Raw genomic sequence first — 18,434 nt, 5'->3', positions numbered from 1 at the left:
TCCACGCCTCCTTCAGACACTGCCTTCCCCACCTTGTCATCGTCATCAGTGACCTGCAAACCAGCAAAACTTCATAAAGGTCATGGTTGTAAAAGTCAAGGAAAAACTGAGAAACTGTATCACACTTAAGACTAGACAGACATAACAATGAAGTAGGTTGGAAGCTTTTGCAACAGACATCGGAACATCTGGCAAAATTTGGGGTCTCTGGATGAAGGAATATGTGGGAGTTGTCTGTACCCTTCTTAAAGCAGGTGCTTATTGGAAAACAAAGCCAGAGTGGGAACTCTCTGAAGATTTGGGCTTAACTTGGAAGTGGGCCAGTGGAACTTCACATCCTTTTCCGACACACATGAGCTCCTACATACACAATTTTAGTTAAATTCTGACTTGGGTGGTAGGAAAGCACTTTGTACGCACCACAAAATGTTATGTTTATGGTATCCTGTTGAAATTCAGGATGTGATTTTTTTTCTGGCAGTTAAGTGAATGGAAGTGACCTAAATAATGCCCAACCCAAAGTTATCCAGCAGAAAGATAAACAATTTAAAACTCTCAAAAGCCTAAGAGTAAAATTAGAAGAGAAAGAAATGTTTCACTTTCATCAGAAAACAGTGGGTCACTGTTAATCTAGGCCTAAAATGGCTGTAAAAGCTTGTCTGGGAAGGTCTGAACTCTGTAATAAATTTTATAAGGCGGGACGGGGGTGAGGGGGATTCCTGGGTAACAGTATCTTTTACTCAAATGGACATTGTCTTAAATGAACTGTTTTACAGTAATACCATATAAATTTATAAATGTTTTGTGCTTTTCAAACCCCTTTTCTAGCCCCATTCCACCTTTAAGCCATACTACAAAATTGTAAAGTCAGTGATTCTAAGTATCATCTTCTTTTTCTTGACTGGATTTTTAAGTCAATGTTTCCTATGGATTAGGTGGAGCAACGTAAGCCAGAAGTAGTGTCCAATGGATCTTTCTATCCCTGTGTAAGTTTCCCTAAACAGAAATTTAAACAGTAAGAGATCTCAATATATAAGCAAAAGCACCAATCAAGAAGGATGAAAATAGACACTTGATAACTGAAAATGTTTGAAATATACAAAATCTGTTATAAAGTTAAGTATACCAAGTAATAATCAACCTGTAAAACATTCACAGGGAAAAAAGGAGGCTGTGTATACCTTAGTATTTGCATTTTCCCATTTGGATCAGGTAGGTCGTCCAGTCCCAGAGGGCATCAGAAGATTTAACATGCTAAGGCTAATTCACATTCCAAAAGTACTCACACAGAAAGACACTGTATTTGTTGGCTATAACCCATTCAACAAATAACAGCCATTCATCTTCAGATTTGTAAAACTAGGATGACACATAAGGTGCATTTCTTATTTTTTATTTCAACATTTAAAATATTCACAGATGGAGTATTATATTCAATGACATCTCCATGGAAGATGTACCAACAAAGCATACAGGTATTCCACAATTACAGAATTACATATTTGTGACTATGTAAATGTTTATCCTTAAAATTTACCTGGGAAAAAACACTACTTTAAAAAAAAAACAACTTTGACTGTTTCAATGGATTAATTTCAAGAAAAAGTAAGTAAAAGAATATCAGGAGAGATACCTAAATATTAGCCAGAACTTTTAATATTTCAAACTTGTATAGTATTTTCTTGCATACCAAAGCCAAAAACACTTAATTCTCAATTCTTTCTCTTTTCACCTCAATAGCCATGGTCAAGATGTACATACTTTTTCTTAAGTCTTTTTTCCAAAAACATTACGTGGAATATAGGTTGAGCTTCACAGGATCTTGGCTAGCTAATGAGGTAGGAACAGTCTTCAAAAGAAGTTCTTAAGCATTTATGAAGCAAAACAAAAGAGAAGCATCAAATTATATACAGTTTTTCTCTTTCAGTGGTTGGTCTTTTAACAATATGACAAAAGCATGGGAAATTGGTCAAATGCTGTTTGTACTTTAGAAGACAAAGAGTAAGACCCCATTAGAAAAGCCCACTGCTGAGTACATTTATGGGCTGGTATTAATTAACTACATTTTGGCATTGCAAGGTTAGAAATGGCTATCCCCAAATGCCAAGCTTTCTTCCTGAAGAAATCTTACCAAGATATAGTTCAAGCACAAAAAAAGTACCCTTTATTTTTCAGTACAAGTTAATTTAGCTCTTTATTTTAATCCAGTTCTCATCCTTTCCTACACACAATAAAAGATTAATAATGTCTATATACTGCATATCCAGTAACATTTAAATAAATTTAGCAGCCAACTTACCACATTCTGCCAGAGAACCATTCCTTATATGAAAATTTAATGATATAAGCTAAAGAGCTAGGAAATTCCTAGGTAATGAAAGATTTCAGCACCATCTATTAGCAGATTGTTTCAAAATGCATACACCCTTAAATTCATATAAACCTAGTAAATTCAACCATTAACCTCTCCATCTACACCAAAATCAAAGTTCTCTGTTCTAACTACCCTTTCTGTATATATAATACTTTACAAATCTACCCAATTAACAGGACATATATACTTCCAAAAAAGGGGAAAGTTATCAATCAAGTACAATTTGTCTAAAACTATTATCTGAACATTTTGGTACCTATTATCTGATGAAGGCTAAAATACCAGAAAAAAATTTCTTAATTTCCTCAATTGCGTACCAATTAAGAGTTACTGCTAAAAAACACTAAAAAAAAATTAAAATAAGTAAATCTAAAAATGTATAAAAATACTTAGAACAGCTGCCAATAAATTGGTAATTCTATGTGTGACCTGGCAGACTGTTTTGAAAGCAAATCCTTGATAATTCTATAAAAATGTTCTAAACATAGTTAGCAATCAAACTTGGTATAATAGTACAACTCTCTGATATGGCAGTAACAACTTTTTATTTTATTTTAGTACCAAAACTAATTTGTCAACAAGAATTTTTAAAAATTTCTTTACATAGCTTTAAACCTTTCTTCTTACTAGTCTATCTAGAATTGTGCCCTATCAATGTGTGATCAAAATATCACTTAGTTTGAAGAGAATCCCTTCGTCTTCACTGCCCCCTTTGCCTTCAGCGGTAGCTCCCTGACTTCCCCTAAGGCACACCATGCCCTATTTATTGCTGTCAAGCCCCTGAAATCTGTGCCTCCATCTGTGTCTGCTTCGTCATCTTGGTTCGATGAAAATCACATCTGTGTGTCTGCTAAAACTTACTAACATTTAAGTCCAGTAGATCAACTGCAAAAGAACCAAGTCTACTGAGCAAAAGCCAAAAAACACAAGTATATGCTCTTCCCCCTAAAAATTGACCACATCCTCTATTATAACAGTAAAGCTCAGTGATATCTCTGGCTATATATAATCCATACTCAATGTTATAAAATAAAATGTTAGGCCAGTAAGCTTTCACAATTTTTATTAAGTCCTAGTCTAATTTAATAATATCTGATTTTATAGACATCATCCTATGGTGAACATGTTTAATAAGTGAAAGCAAATCAGACATCTAAGCCATTATATTCTGCAGACTAAGCAATAAGATAACTACTACACAGAACTCTACAGGTAATGACATACACTTACTTGGCTCAGTTTTCATACAAGCCATGTTGTTTATCAAACTATATCTCCTAATGTTTAATACAGCAGGATGAGTGACTGTAGTTTTCATATATTTTAATAAGTACCTTATTGAGATAACTAACATTTAGACAGTTTCACTGACATCCCAGATTAGCATAATATATTCAAGAAAAAGAGCAAAAAGTGACAAGAAAACTGAATACAACAAGTTATTAAAGGAAAATGATAAAAAGAGGAAAGTGACGTATCACTGGGGTAGAAAATCAAAGCCTGGACTTTTGTTAAGAATAAAACAGATCAACTATGGATTTCACAAATCAGAAGTTTATAAATTCAATACAATATAGATCCTTTTGAATGTAAAAGCCGAGTTGAAATTAAAAGGTCTATAAACTGTTAATTTTCGGCCTTACAAAGTAGAAGTTCTGATCAAAGAAGGCCACAACAGTTAAGATTGTATTACTTGATTTTATTTTACACTAGGTGGCGCACACAGCAATCTTCCTTAATAAAGTTGACAATTATTTTCACTCAGAATGTTTTTAATAATGCACATTAAAAAAAAAGTATTCTTACAAATTGTTCTGCAATCCAAATATACAACAGGTTGGAAAACAACGTTTAGAAAACAAAAGCCAATGTAAAAAGACAGGTTAAAACAACTAGAACAGTACAAGTGTGTATGGCTCTGATTTTACAGTTTTCTTACTGCATCATCAATGTCAGAAATCTGTTCCTTCAGCTGGCTCCACTGCTCAGGATTTAAAGAAATACCTAAAACAAAGTTTTAAAAATCAGAAGTTGACATTTTACTTAAGGTTTCTTGAGGATTTTTATACTTTCAACTAAAACAGTTTTATCAAAATTGCCATTTTTGAATGGCATAATGGAATTATACTGAGAACAAAATGCCAATTTAATTAGATTCATCACAATTATCTGAGATCAATTTTAATACTGCATACTGCAGTCAGAAAAAATGATGATTTGAAGATATATCTCACAAATGCTTGCAAGCTAGCAAAAGTGACCAGGTCCAAATTTGGTATATGACACCTCATTCTACATTCAGTTGTCCCAACATCTGCTCAAAATTTCCACAGGAATTCAAAGTGAATGACTTTGTGCTGAGTTCTTCCAGATGCATTCACTTCACTCTGTGAAATCCCTAAGATGAGATTCCTACAGAACTTAGAATATACATTCTGAAGTCATTATCAGGGTTCAAATTCCAGCCTCATTATAACTATGTGACCTTAAAACAATTACATTACCTCTGAGCCTCAGTTTCCTCACCATTAAATAGTACTTATACCTCAAACGGTTGTTGTAAATGATTCAATTAGCTAATGTGAATTAAAAGCTTAGCCTATCATCCAGCACAAGTAAATACATAAAATGTTAGCTAATGACATGTCTGTCTTATTTAAGATATAAAGGTATGAACAGAAAAAACTTTGTACTTTAAACTTCCTAAATATTCTAATACCTGATCCATACAAATAGAGAAATACACTGGAATTGAAAAATTCATGTATTTCTCAGAAAACTGCTGGGAGGCCATGAACCTGAGAGGAAGGAGGAGAATTTATGGGGACAACACCTAGAAAGGACTTTAATCAAATTGTTTTAGTATATGTATTCAAGAACAAGAAACGAAATCTGACACTAGCCATACTGGAACTGGAATGACCAATCCAGAAGTGAACTGAACAGGAAAATGTAAAAGACTAAGAAAACACAGAGATTAAGTTTAATAAACATAAAAACTACATTAAGCAAACACATGGTACCTTTCAAAATGGCATACAGGCAGAACAGAAGAAAATAAAAAGACAGTTTTTCATTAGCTAAGCATCAACCCAAAGCAGCTAACTACCCAGATATACAAACTTACTTTGGTACACAAATGGTCTCTGGCTATTTGCAGAATTAATAAAGTATGCTTCCATGAAGCTGGACGAAGCACAAAAGACAAAAACCCATTTAAAGGATACCGCCCTGAAGAATATCCAAGAGACACTGTGCACCAGAATTTTCCAGTCCTGATTTTACAACCTCCCATATAGTGCCTCCTCTAATTCAGAATTAATATATAAAAAAATTTAAGTTGTGTTCAAGTAAATTAAAAGCCAGCTGAAGTGTTATTAGGGGTACTGTTATTTTAAGTTATATTTAAGACATCTCATTAAAATAAGCTAAAGTGCCATACCCAAAAACACTACAGAAGATAGTGAACCAACTGAATGAAGGTCATCCTAGTACACTGACAACAGTATTTCAATTTCAAACAAGGCAGGTCCCTAAAATACTTTTTAATTTCATCCCAATATTTGGACCAAATTCAGGAAATTAAATCTCACCTTTTCTTCCTGGTTTCATTTCACCTTCTGGGTCCATCCAATATTCTCTAATATCAATTAGGACTTTTCCTTTGAAGTCCCGAACACTGACATACCTCATTTTCCCAATCTGTAAAAGAAATAAAACATAAAAAGGTATTCATTTCTAGATTCCATATGTACATCCACAACTTACTGCATACTCTCTCTACTTTTAATTACAGAAATAACTACTACTCTCAATATCTAAACTGCAACCAAAGGAAATGTCTCTATTAAAAAGAAATCTGATATTTGCCGAACAGATTGAGCTACACCAAAAAGGACTTGAAAAAATAGTAAGAGAATTCTGGCTCTGGCGTCACCTAGCATGTGGATGTCCTGGGTTCAATTCCCGGTCAGGGAACACAAGAGAAGTGACCATCTGCTTCTCCACCCCTCCCCTCTCCCCTTTCTCTCTCTCTTCCTCTTCCCCTCCCACAGCCGTGGATTGTTTGGTTCAAGCATATCAGCCCTGGGTACTGAGGATGGTCTTGTGGAGCCTTGCCTCAGGCACTAAAATTAGCTGGGTTGCAAACATTAGCCCCAGATGGGGGTTGCCAGGTAGATCCCAGTCAGGACACATGCAGGAGTCTTGTCTATCTCTCCTCCTCTCATTTGGAAAAAGAAGAAAAATAGAGTGTTCTGATGAAGCCTGTATAGGTTCTGACACCAACGACAACAAGAACAAAAAAGCAGTAAAATAATACCACTACTGCTTATCTACAAGACTCATACTCCTGATAAATCTGAAACCTGAAAACAGGGTTAAAACTTTAAAATCTCACTAGAAAAAGTTTATAAATCAAGACTAAAAGCAAACCTATTTTTAAAAAAGAGTCAAGCATATTGTAAGTGTATTAATGATATTTTACCAGTTTTATATTAGAAGTAACACAATTTTTTTTTTATGTAAAGAGACTATTACAACACAGTAAACACACAAGAAATGGTTAGCTCACTAATTTCTACCCTTGCTCTCTAGAAACTTCTAGGAAGTGCCCTCATCCACAATTTCAATGAAGTGCATTATAAATATTTTTGTTTGCTGCAGGTTAACATAATAAGAGGCATTTTCTTTCCAAATACGACTGACCATCCACATATTCAAAGTTGTGTGAATTTATAATTTGAAGTCCCTAATCACTTTCAAATAACTAGTATTTGATGTATACTAAATAAGACTATTCAAAGTAGAGAAAAGGTATAGGTCATTAAACTAACAATCTAAAATTCTGTAACATTTCAAAGAACACTAACTGTGGGTTCAAAGTAAGGGAAAATCTAGAGACACAAACTAACTGCTACTCCACCAAAATCTGAGTCACTTTATAACCTAAAACTTACTGTACACTTTGTATACTGTTGCTCAATTTAACAGTGTTCACCTTAACATAAAAAGCTTTAATGTAAATGTCCACATAAAGATGGGCTCCACAGGAAAATGCACCACGTTTATCCCCTGACTTTCATTCTCCCATACCAGAGAGGCAAAACCAGAGCAGTATGTACATTCCCTAGGAGTCTAAGCAACAGTGGCATTCGAAGAAGGAGGAACTTAGAAAGACTGCCCCTAAGATCAGGAACAAAGGCAAAGACATCTCACCACTTCTTTTCAATATTGTACTGAAAATAATATCAACAAAGCAAGAAAAGGAATGAAAAGGATGATGTAAAACTCGACATATCATCAACATGGAAAGTTTGACATTGTAAATAAAGTATTTTATTGTATATAACATTGTATATAACAATGTATAATATAACATTGTATATAACTATATAGATTTACATTGTCATGTAATATTATACATATTTTTCTAGCAGTAAACTGGAAAATGAAGTTAAAACAATACATTTACAGTACAATCAAAAAAAACAAAATATTTAATAAACTTATCAAGAGATATGTAAGGGCTCTACAGAGAAAATCACAAAACAGAGGACGTCAAAAAGATCTGAATAAATGGAGTATTCTTAACTACAAGACTCATTATTGTCAAGTTGCTTAGAATTTCTCCCCAAATCAATCTTCAGCTTTACCCAATACCAATCAGTAGGTTACTTGGTAAAATTGATAAGCTGATTCCAAAATGCAAAAAGGATTTTAAAGATGAAGAACAATGTTAAGGAAGTTATACTACCTGATTTCAAAACTCACTGTAAAAGAATAGTAATTATGACAATGTAGTACTAAAGACAAACATATAAATCATACATAGAGTTCATAAACAGATCCCTTTTTTTATATTCACTGACTTTTCTCCATAAAGATCCAAAGTGATACAATAAAAAGTGAATAGTCCTTTCGACAAATGGTATTGGAACAACTGGCTATCTGTATGCAGGGGAGAAAAATGACTGCCAACCCCTATCTCACACCATACACAGAGAAACTATTTCTACACAGATCACAGACCTAAACGTGAGAGTTAAAACTTCAAAGATTCTAAGAAAATAACACTGGCAAAAATTTTTGTGGCCCTGGTGTAGAGAAATATGTCTTTATAGGGAAAAAACATTAACCGAAAAAAGGGGAAAATTCCTAAAATATGACAATCAAAATCAAAGCCTTTTACCCTGACCAGGTGGTGGCACAGTAGATAGAGCGTCAGACTGAGATGCACAGAACCCAGTTTCGAAACCTTGAGGTTGCTGGCTTGAACATGGGATCATAGACATGACCCATGGTCACTAGCTCAAGCCCAGAGGTCGCTGGCTTGAAACCCAAGGTCACTGGCTTGCGCTCAAGGTCTCTGGCTTGAGCAGGGGGTCACTGGCTGAACTGGAGCCCCCTAATCAAGGTACATATGAGAAAGCCAGCAATGAACAACTAAGGTGGTGCAACTATGAGTTTATTTTTCTCATCTCTCTCCCGGCTTCCTATTTGTCCCTCTCTCTCATTAAAAAAAAAAAAAAAAAAAAAAAAAAATTGGCCTGGCCCGTGGTGGCGCAGTGGATAAAGCGTCAACCTGGAAATGCTGAGGTCGCCAGTTCAAAACCCTGGGCTTGGCCTGACCTGTGGTGGCGCAGTGGATAAAGCGTCGGCCTAGAAATGCTAAGGTTGCTGGTTCGAAACCCTGGGCTTGCCTGGTCAAGGCACATATGAGAGTTGATGCTTCCAGCTCCTCCCCCTTGTCTCTCTCTCCTCTGTCTCTCTCTCTCTCTCCTCTAAAATGAATAAATAAAAAAAATAAATAAAAATAAATAAATAAAAAAGAAACCCTGGGTTTGCCTGGTCAAGGCACATATGGGAGTTGATGCTTCCAGCTCCTCCCCCCTTCTCTCTCTCCTCTCTCTCTCTCTCTCCTCTCTCTCTGTCTCTCTCTCTCCTCTCTAAAATGAATAAATTAAAAAAAAATTTCACAACAGTTTTATTCCTAATAGCCCACCCAAGTCAAGTAACAACTCAAATTCAAACTGAATGGATAAACAAAATGTAGAATAGTCAACACAATTCAGCAAAAAAAAGAATACTGATACTCAAAAATGTTATGCCGAGCAAAAGAAGCCAGAAACAAAACAATAAGGATGTATGAGTCCATTCACATGGGGTTCTAGAACAGGCAAAATAACCCTTAGCCTCCCTTCACAGTCACCTCACTGCTTCCGGGAACTTTCTGGGTGATGGAAATGGCCTCTTTACAAGAATGTGCACATTTATTACAGCTCATCAAATCTGGGCTGGCCTGAGCCCAAAGCTCACTGGCTTTAGCCCAAGGTCACTGGCTTGAGCAAGGGGTCATGGCTCGTCTTGAAGGCACATATGAGAAACAATCAATGAACACAAGAGCTGCGACTACAAGTTGATGCTTCTTATCTCTCTCCCTTCCTGTCTTTCTCTTTTTCACAAAAAAAAAAAAAAAAAAAAGAGAGAAACTTCTAATAAACTTCTCTCAGTTTACCTTACTATTCAACCTTATTCTCCACTATATATAAACAGAGGGCCTATTTTAGTAAACCCACTCACATTTTCCGTTCTTAGCAAACCAAAACTAGGCAGATAATATTGCTATTTCCTCTCAAGTAAGATCCCATCTATACTTCATAGCCCAATAGCAAATCTACCTCCTGAAAACTACTTTCTAATGTGCAGTTCTCACATCTCTTTTGGATTTTTACATCTTTTAAATTCACAAAGTTTTAAATATAGCAAAAGTACAAACTTCTAGATCTTAACAATACTCTAGCATCATATAGGGAGCAATTGAGATCTTACTCCTATTGTGAATTTGGCAGAAATTAAACTCATTTTAAAAATCCAGCATCAGATAAATTACTTTCATTTCTACTAACTTGTTCTTATATTTCAATGAATATTCTTAGTCAGGAAGACTATAATATACATCAAAGATTATACACTGTTAGATAAAGGCACTTCTGTCAGTCTTCAGATCAAGTCAGAGAATAAATCCTCTGGATCAAAGAAAAGAACCAACTCTACCTGAAACATGTTATCATCTCTGCTGCTGCTGCTCTGCTTAGAAGATGACAGGGCTCTTGAAGTTTCACCAGTCTTTTGCTTCTTTACAGGTTTTTCTGAAGCAACTTGCTTTTTCCTCTTTAACTTGAAGGAAAAATATGAATATGGTTAAAATTTGCACACTTAAGAATAAAACATGTCAGGTTTATAAAAAGGGGATATGTACAAGTTCAGTGACCAAAAGTAACCTCACAGGGCGATCTGATCATAAATTCCTACATGAGCCGGTTATGGGAGGCAGTCACACCCCCAAATATATAACTTTTTAGTAAAAGTCTTATCTTTGCACTAAATCCTGTCCATTTTTTGTATATGCATTTTGGTTCACACAACTTTGAAATGCCTCTTTTTTAAACATCAGGGAAGCTTAATCACCCTCAGGGGAGCATATGGTTTTGTTAACTATCCTGTAATCCAATCCCTGCCTTGCTTTTCCCAGCTTCCTTAAATTCCCTTCATAATTCCAAATATACAAGAGAAACTACAAAACTATCCTTCTCCAGAGCATTTGAGATCTTGCTTCCCTGTGTCATCACCTTGGTTCAAATAAACATAAATAAAAATTTTCTACAGATTTAGACATATTTTACATCAACAAATTCAAAAGATTCTATTATGTTTTTTAAGGATCAAAAGACATTTATGAAGTAAAAAACCATAAATATAAACATAAGTTTCAAATGACAATGAAACTTTGAAACTAACCTAGCACTGGTATGTAACAGTGTTTTCTGCAGTATTAACCACAGAAAACTATTGTGTAGACCAGGATCTCACATAAGGTTTCTTTGGGAGGAACAACCAAGTTGACAGGCTTGTTGCTTTTGAATAAACTTTTAGAAACCACAAGCCTACTAAAGCTACAAACAAAATAGGCTAATTAGAAAGAATACAACCAGCAGGTTCCAAACCTAAGCTTGCAGGGTCAAGGCACACATGGCAATCAATGAACTAAAGTGAAGCAACTATGAGTTGGTACTTCTCACTCCAACCCTCTCTCTCCTGTCTGTAAAATCAATGAAAGAGGAAAGAGGAAAGAGGAAAGAGGAAAGAGGAAAGAGGAAAGAGGAAGAGGAAGAGAAAGAGAAAGAGGGAGGGAGGGAGGGGGGGAGGGGGGAAAGGGAGGGGGGAGAGGAAGGGGGAGGGAGGGGGGAAGAAAAGGGAGGGGGAGGGGAGGGGGAGGGGGGAGGGAGGGAGGGAGGAAGGAAAGGGGAGGGGGGAGGAGGGAGAGGGGAGAGGAGGAAAGGAGGTAAGAAAAGAATATAAGCAACTTACTCCATTTCTAGGATATGATTATTTGTTTATGCTCTGCCCATTCCAAGAGAGACTTAAATGGCTTAGGGAGTTTGAGTAGGCAAAGCTAAGAAACCTGTTTTGTATGGACACTACAAGTCAACAACTCAAAACCTTCCCCATCACAAAATAATCACTGCAGACAGGCAGTAATGTGTTAGGCTAGCATTCAAAATCAAAACAATGTTTTAAAAGCAGCATAATTGCAAAAGCTTTTTATATAGCCTCATAAACAAAATGAGCTAACAGCCCATGAAAACCAATAGAATTCCCAACCCAAACAGTAGAGGGCAATATGTTCCTTGGTGGAAAACATAAGCTAGTACAGTACAAGGGTGGGCAAATGTTTATTGTTCCATTATTATATCACTGTATTTGAATTGCAACTGTACAAACCTTACTTTTGCCTACCCCTGTATTTTAACATTTTCCTAAATTAAATGAAGCTAGATAAAAATAAAATTTAGAAAAATGTGTTTAATGTAAGTCTTTACAAAATTAACTGCACTATTTGGGACAAACAGCAAACATTAAACTCAGCTCAATAAACAAAAGCAATTATTCTTTAAATCAGAGCCTGTCTAGATATTATCTGTGGACTGGTACATGCTGGTCATATAAAAACTAAGTAAAAATTTGTTAAATGAACATATTCAAATGCTATATACTGGGTGCAGATAAAAAAAAATTAAGAGCCCTGGCCGGTTGGCTCAGTGGTAGAGCGTCGGCCTGGCGTGTGGGAGTCCCAGGTTCGATTCCCGGCCAGGGCACACAGGAGAGGCGCCCATCTGTTTCTCCACCCCTCCCCCTCTCCTTCCCCTCTGTCTCTCTCTTCCCCTCCTGCAGCCAAGGCTCCATTGGAGCAAAGTTGGCCCGGGCGCTGGGGATGGCTCCATGGCCTCTGCCTCAGGCGCTAAAATGGCTCTGGTTGCAACAGAGCACTCCCCAGATGGGCGGAGAATCGACCCCTGGTGGACATGCCGGGTGGATCCCAGTTGGGTGCATGCGGGAGTCTGTCTGACTGCCTCCCCATTTCCAACTTCAGAAAATACAAAAAAATAATAATAAAAAAATTTTTTAAATATATATATATATATTAAGAGAGATTTCCTACTACAGTATATGTATGTTCTCTGAAGCTTTGTTTCAACCTTCCAGATGATATTATATTCAGTACTTCCCTATAAAGGTCCATCTTCTCCAAGATTCTTCCTTAAGCTCTTTTAACTAATACTGCTAAGCTCAGACACACAACCATGTAAATTTCTAAGAGATAAAGGATAGGTCTGACTAAAGTGCAAAGTGCTCCGTCAAGGGGAATAATGCTCCTCTTACAGTAAAGTTGTCCTCTAATGCAGAAAAGGCCCATTCTGTCTAAATGGATAATTTCATGAGAGCTTTGCTGGGTGCTGACTTAACAAAAAGGAGGGGACCAGAGTAAATAGCATTCTAATTTAAAATGTACCCAGCCTATATTTTAAGTAATACTTGTGGGCTGGATAAACACCAATGGCAGAGAAGACTGTCAAAATTGACATCAGCATTCAAGGAGTTCATATAATTTGGATCAACTACTTCACACAATAGCTACAAATTAGGTAGATTTGTAAACAATGGCAAATAGTGGCTTTGGCCTAATTCTAGTGCTATTCCTAGAACTAGGGTGTATGGCAGAAGTTCTGCAGCTTTAGGGTTCCTCAACAGAAGTTCAAGTCTGAAGGCCCGTTGGAGTCAGATTTAGGGGCTAGGAGTATACATGTCCTAGCACCCAAGGCATTTTAGTGAAATGAAGTGGTCCAGGGGCCAGCCGTCCGCACTTTCACAAACACCATTCAGGCTCTTTTAAGATTCTGACATGCCTTGCTGTCCTTCAAAACTGGATATGGGCAATACTGCTGAATTAAGTATCACAGAAATGACCTGGCACAGTAATAGTCACCTTTTTGTCAACTTCACTGTCAGAATCGCTGCCAGAAGAGCTTGAAGAAACAAGTTCCTTTGATTTAGGCATTCTGAAAAACAAACATATTATGTAAATAATTTACAAATTGCTCTATTTCCTTCCATTTAATTCTCCCCCAATCAAAAAATATAAGTTCCATGTTTCATTCTACCATTTTGTGGTACTGGAGTTGTTATACTGAGCACACTAAAAGTTATACTCTCTAATCTATGCTCTTCCAAATAAAGTGTTCATAACGCAGCAAAGAGAAATCATCATACACACATCACACTCCTACACCCCTTTCTCAAAGCTAATGTGTCCTTTTCTACTTCGTTTTAGCAGGGTTAGATGTTTATGAGTAGGGCATATAGAAAGATGCAGCCTGACCAGGTGGTGGCGCAGTGGATAGAGCGTCAGACTAGGATACAGATGACCCAGGTTCGAGACCTCGAGGTCGCCAGCTTGAGCGTGGGCTCATCTGGCTTGAGCAAAGCCCACCAGCTTGGACCCAAGGTCGCTGGCTCGAGCAAGGGGTTATTCGGTCTGCTGAAGGCCCGCGGTCAAGGCACATATGAGAAAGCAATCAATGAACACCTAAGGTGTCACAATGAAAAACTAATGATTGATGCTTCTCATCTCTCTCCGTTCCTGTCTGTCCCTATCTATCCCTTTCTCTGACTCTCTGTATCTGTATATATAAAAAAAAAAAAGAGGCCCTGGCCGGTTGGCTCAGCGGTAGAGCATCGGCCTGGCGTGCGGGGGACCCGGGTTCAATTCCCGGCCAGGGCACATAGGAGAAGCGCCCATTTGCTTCTCTACCCCCCATCCCCCTCCTTCCTCTCTGTCTCTCTCTTCCCCTCCCGCAGCCAAGGCTCCATTGGAGCAAAGATGGCCCGGGCACTGGGGATGGCTCCTTGGCCTCTGCCCCAGGCGCTAAAGTGGCTCTGGTCCAGGCAGAGCGAAGCCCCGGAGGGGCAGAGCATCGCCCCCTGGTGGGCAGAGCGTTGCCCCATGGTGGGCTTGCCGGTGGATCCCGGTCGGGCGCATGCGGGAGTCTGTCTGACTGTCTCTTCCCGTTTCCAGCTTCAGAAAAGAAAAAAAAAAAAAAAAAAGAAAGAAAAGATGCAGCTGACAGCAATCACTATTAAAGCCAGGGAGAAATGTGACTAATTCTTCTCAGTACTGCTTTACATGGCTTACTAACAAAAAATTATTCACTGCAGGAAATGACCACAACACTCACACAACATGCTGAACAGCTGCACTATACAGATGTTGACATATCATTTATTTGCCATTACAATACTATTTTTCAAATTTTTTATATGTTCTTCATTTTCTTTAGCTTTTTGACCATGCCATCAAATAACAACTACTAATTCAGAGTTCACAAAGTTACACACAATTCATTACATTTTACACTGATTTTCTACTATGAAATACACTAAAATTTGAAAAGTCTGCTATGGGAGAAGCAAAACCTTTCCTCAAATTCCTACCACGGCCCTAGTTTCCCACGTCCCCCGCACAGAGCACACAGCCCAGTGCCTTCCTTACACCTAGATGGTTACTGAGCGCCTCACCCCAGCAGAGCAGAGAGAGCGCTGTGGCATCTATTTTTACAGAGCTATTTTTTATTTAAACCTAAATCCCAAATTTCAAGTAATTCCAAGGTATGCTGTACCTATTTTAAAGGTACTTCTAATACCAGGTGGTAGAGCGTTGGCCTGGGACACGAAGACCCAAGATGGAAAACCCAGTCACTGGCTTGAGCGCAGGATTATCGACTTGACCCCATGGGTCCCTGGCCTGAAGCCCAAGGTTGCCAACTTGAGCAAGGGGGTCACTGGTTCAGCTGTAGCTCCCAAGGGTCAAGGCACAAATGAGAAAGCAATCAATAAACAACTAATGTACCACGACTAAGAGTTGATGCTTCTCATCTCTCTTCCTTCTTGTCTGTCCCATTCCGTTCCTCTCTCTTCCTCCCCCACCCCAAAAGTATCTTCAGCTCTCTCCATCTCCTTCTCTGAAAAGACTGACTTTTGTACGCCCTAAAGGGCCCAGTATACACAACACAGTTTGTAAATATGTGAATAAAGAGGATAAAAGACCTAATTTTCTCCTTGAAAAAGACATCATTATCTAGTACTCCAGACTAAATTTTTATTAGCATTGGCATTGAATGTATTCCCCAATAGGAGGTCAAGGTAAAAGAAGTCATTTTAATCCTAGCCACTAAACTGGAAAAGCTCAACCATGCCCAAACTAGCCACACTGATTTTAACTAGCAATTTCCTGATGAGAAAATTCAGAAGAGAGCAGCAAAGGGCATAACTACGTTCTATACATTATTCCTGTTACTGCTCCATTTTACAACCTGATCTCTGAATCAATTCAATTTTATATGCTAGCTGCTAAGAATGCCAAGAAACATTTTTTAAGGCAATTAAATCAAACGTAACCTACTTTTCACTTTGAAAGGGTCTAGCATAACTGTACCATCTGTTACAAGCTGCCCCGGGGGACTAGAATCTTTGCAAAGACCACCCTCCTTTTTAACCCAAGTAAGTCCATTAACGAGGAAACAAGGTAAAGCCAGCCTCTTAGAATTCTCGACAAAATACATATTTATATTTAATGACTCTTTGCTGTGCCCCCCCAAAAGGGGGGGGGGCAGGATCGTAATTCCGGCAAATAATACCAAAGTCGTGTACAATACATAGAAAACACAGCTAAAATAAAACCGAAATAATTTTGTTCTTTGATGACGTGGAGATTTAGAAAAGACGAGGTGAAAATAAACGAGGAGTAAAGGACACATGAATCCGGTACAACACGAGGTTGACGGGCACCAAGACCCGGGAAGGGGTCGCGGGGCGCCAGGAGCCCGCGGGAAACCCCGGGCCGCAAACGGCCGGGCCGCGGGGGAAGACAGGTGGGCCGGAGGGGGCGCGGGAGGCGGCAAGGTGCGGAGGAGACCGTGAGGGAAGAGGAGGGACTGGCACCCAGCGCCATTTTCTTCTCTCGAAGCACTCGCTGCCCCGGCACGCGAGCCGCCCTCGGCGCTCAGCCCCCTGCCCGCGCGCCCCTCCGGCGGGGCCCGCTCGCTCCCAGCCCCAGAGCGCCCCCCACCCCACAAGCGGGGCTGGCGGCCCCGGGGAAGGAGCAGGCCCCGCACGCGCCCCCGCCCGGCCCGAGCCGCCACTGCATTGTCCCGGGGGCGCCTCGACCCCTCCCCGCGGCTCCTCGCGCCTGGCCGCGCCCCGAACCCCGGGCCGCCGTTCCCACAGCCCGGGGCCGTTCCCGGGGGCCTGTTTCTGGCGCAGAGGGGACTGCAGCGCAGGGGGCGCGGGGTCGAAGACGGCGGAGGGGGTCGGAGACGGAGGAGGGGGTCCGTGGAGGCCGGGGCGGGGAAGGGGTAGGTCAGGCAGCGCCGCCATTTCCCGCAGCGGCCACCGACAAGAACAGCGGAGGCCCGTGGGCGACTCGCGGGCCTGGGGGAGAAGCGTCAGAGGGTCAGAGGGGTAGGGGCTTCGAGGGATGGGGGGCGGAGTCCCGCGTACTCACGCTCCGCTCCTGCTCTGGATCAGCCCAGTGCTCGCTCGCTACCTCGCTCGCTACTGACAGAGAACCGGACGTGACGGAAGCCAAGACTCTGGCCCGCCCCTCTGGAGCACGTGATGGGGGCGTGGTCTCATCTCTGAGACCCTTTCCAGGGCCTTAAAGGAACCGCCTCTCGACCTGAGCTAATGCTATGAAAGTGAGGAGCAGCAAGTATTGCGTCTGATCTGTGAGCGAATGAGCGAGCGAATAAAACATGAAAGACAAGAACCGAGCTTTGCACTTGTTCCACAAATGTTTCTTTTATTAAAGTGAAGTGTTCATACTGAAAAAGATCGACACTTCTGGCCCATTTTCCCAAACGTGATCCTCCCCGGTCAACCCCCAGTATTTCTGGCTGGTAAAATCCAAGTCACAGTGTTTAATTCTAGAAAACGCAAGAATTTTTGCAGAGGTTGTGGACTACACACACCTTATAGCCTACAGGTATAAGATAATTCACAGTGGGCAGGAGAAATCCATACTACAAGCAGGAATGTAGCTAAAAAACTCTTTCAATATATGTTTAATGAATGCATACCAAAGCCAAAAATATATTTAAAGCTATATTCATCCAACATATTTAGCAAGCACCCGCTATGTGCCAGGAACCGCAGGAGGCACTTCACATACGCTAGGAACCATCCTAACAAGCTCTTTCCAAAGAAAGAATGATTAGAATGATTATTCCATCCACTTTATAGATGAGTAAACCAAGGATCAGCAAGGTTAAATAACTTGCTGCAAGCTATAAATGGCGTGAGTCATGATGTCTACCCTGCACAGCTTGACTCATGGGGATGCAGGTACTTGCAAAAGTTCTAGCCTCCTCGTTCATGCAGTGTCAGGCTAGATGACCACCTTTTCAAAATAAAACACTTACTGGATCATTTTTTTTTTTTTTTTTTTTTTTACAGAGGCAGAGATAGACAGGGATAGACAGACAGGAATGGAGAGAGATGAGAAGCATCAATCATTAGTTTTTCATTGCGCGTTGCGACTTCTTAGTTGTTCATTGATTGCTTTCTCATATGTGCCTGACCGCGGGCCTTCAGCAGACTGAGTAACCCCTTGCTGGAGCCAGCGACCTTAGGTCCAAGCTGGTGAGCTTTTTGCTCAAGCCAGATA

General features: G+C 39.6%; 1 protein-coding gene across 1 annotated transcript; it reads right to left on the bottom strand.

The window, feature by feature from the left end:
• Window positions 1-1,377: 1,377 nt before the first annotated feature.
• On the bottom strand, window positions 1,378-17,370 carry SUB1 (SUB1 regulator of transcription). Its single transcript, XM_066244263.1, has 5 exons — window positions 17,274-17,370; window positions 13,701-13,773; window positions 10,430-10,552; window positions 5,968-6,076; window positions 1,378-4,378 (listed from the first exon to the last, which is right to left on the bottom strand). Exons 2-5 carry the CDS (start codon window positions 13,770-13,772, stop codon window positions 4,299-4,301), a joined length of 384 nt encoding a protein of 127 aa, XP_066100360.1. The 5' UTR covers window position 13,773; window positions 17,274-17,370; the 3' UTR covers window positions 1,378-4,298.
• Window positions 17,371-18,434: the final 1,064 nt, after the last annotated feature.

The sequence above is a fragment of the Saccopteryx bilineata genome, chromosome 1 (genome assembly GCF_036850765.1).
Source record: "Saccopteryx bilineata isolate mSacBil1 chromosome 1, mSacBil1_pri_phased_curated, whole genome shotgun sequence".
In the NCBI taxonomy this organism is placed as follows: domain Eukaryota; kingdom Metazoa; phylum Chordata; class Mammalia; order Chiroptera; family Emballonuridae; genus Saccopteryx; species Saccopteryx bilineata.
This window is presented reverse-complemented; position numbering and strand designations above follow the sequence as displayed.

Coding starts and splice junctions, on each gene's coding strand:
- SUB1 (XM_066244263.1), bottom strand. CDS start 13,772: ATGCCTAAATCAAAGGAACTTGTTTCTTCAAGCTCTTCTGGCAGCGAT. Junction 10,553..13,700: donor ACAGTGAAGTTGACAAAAAG/GTGACTATTACT, acceptor TTTTCCTTCAAG/TTAAAGAGGAAAAAGCAAGT. Junction 6,077..10,429: donor GAGATGATAACATGTTTCAG/GTAGAGTTGGTT, acceptor TTTCTTTTACAG/ATTGGGAAAATGAGGTATGT.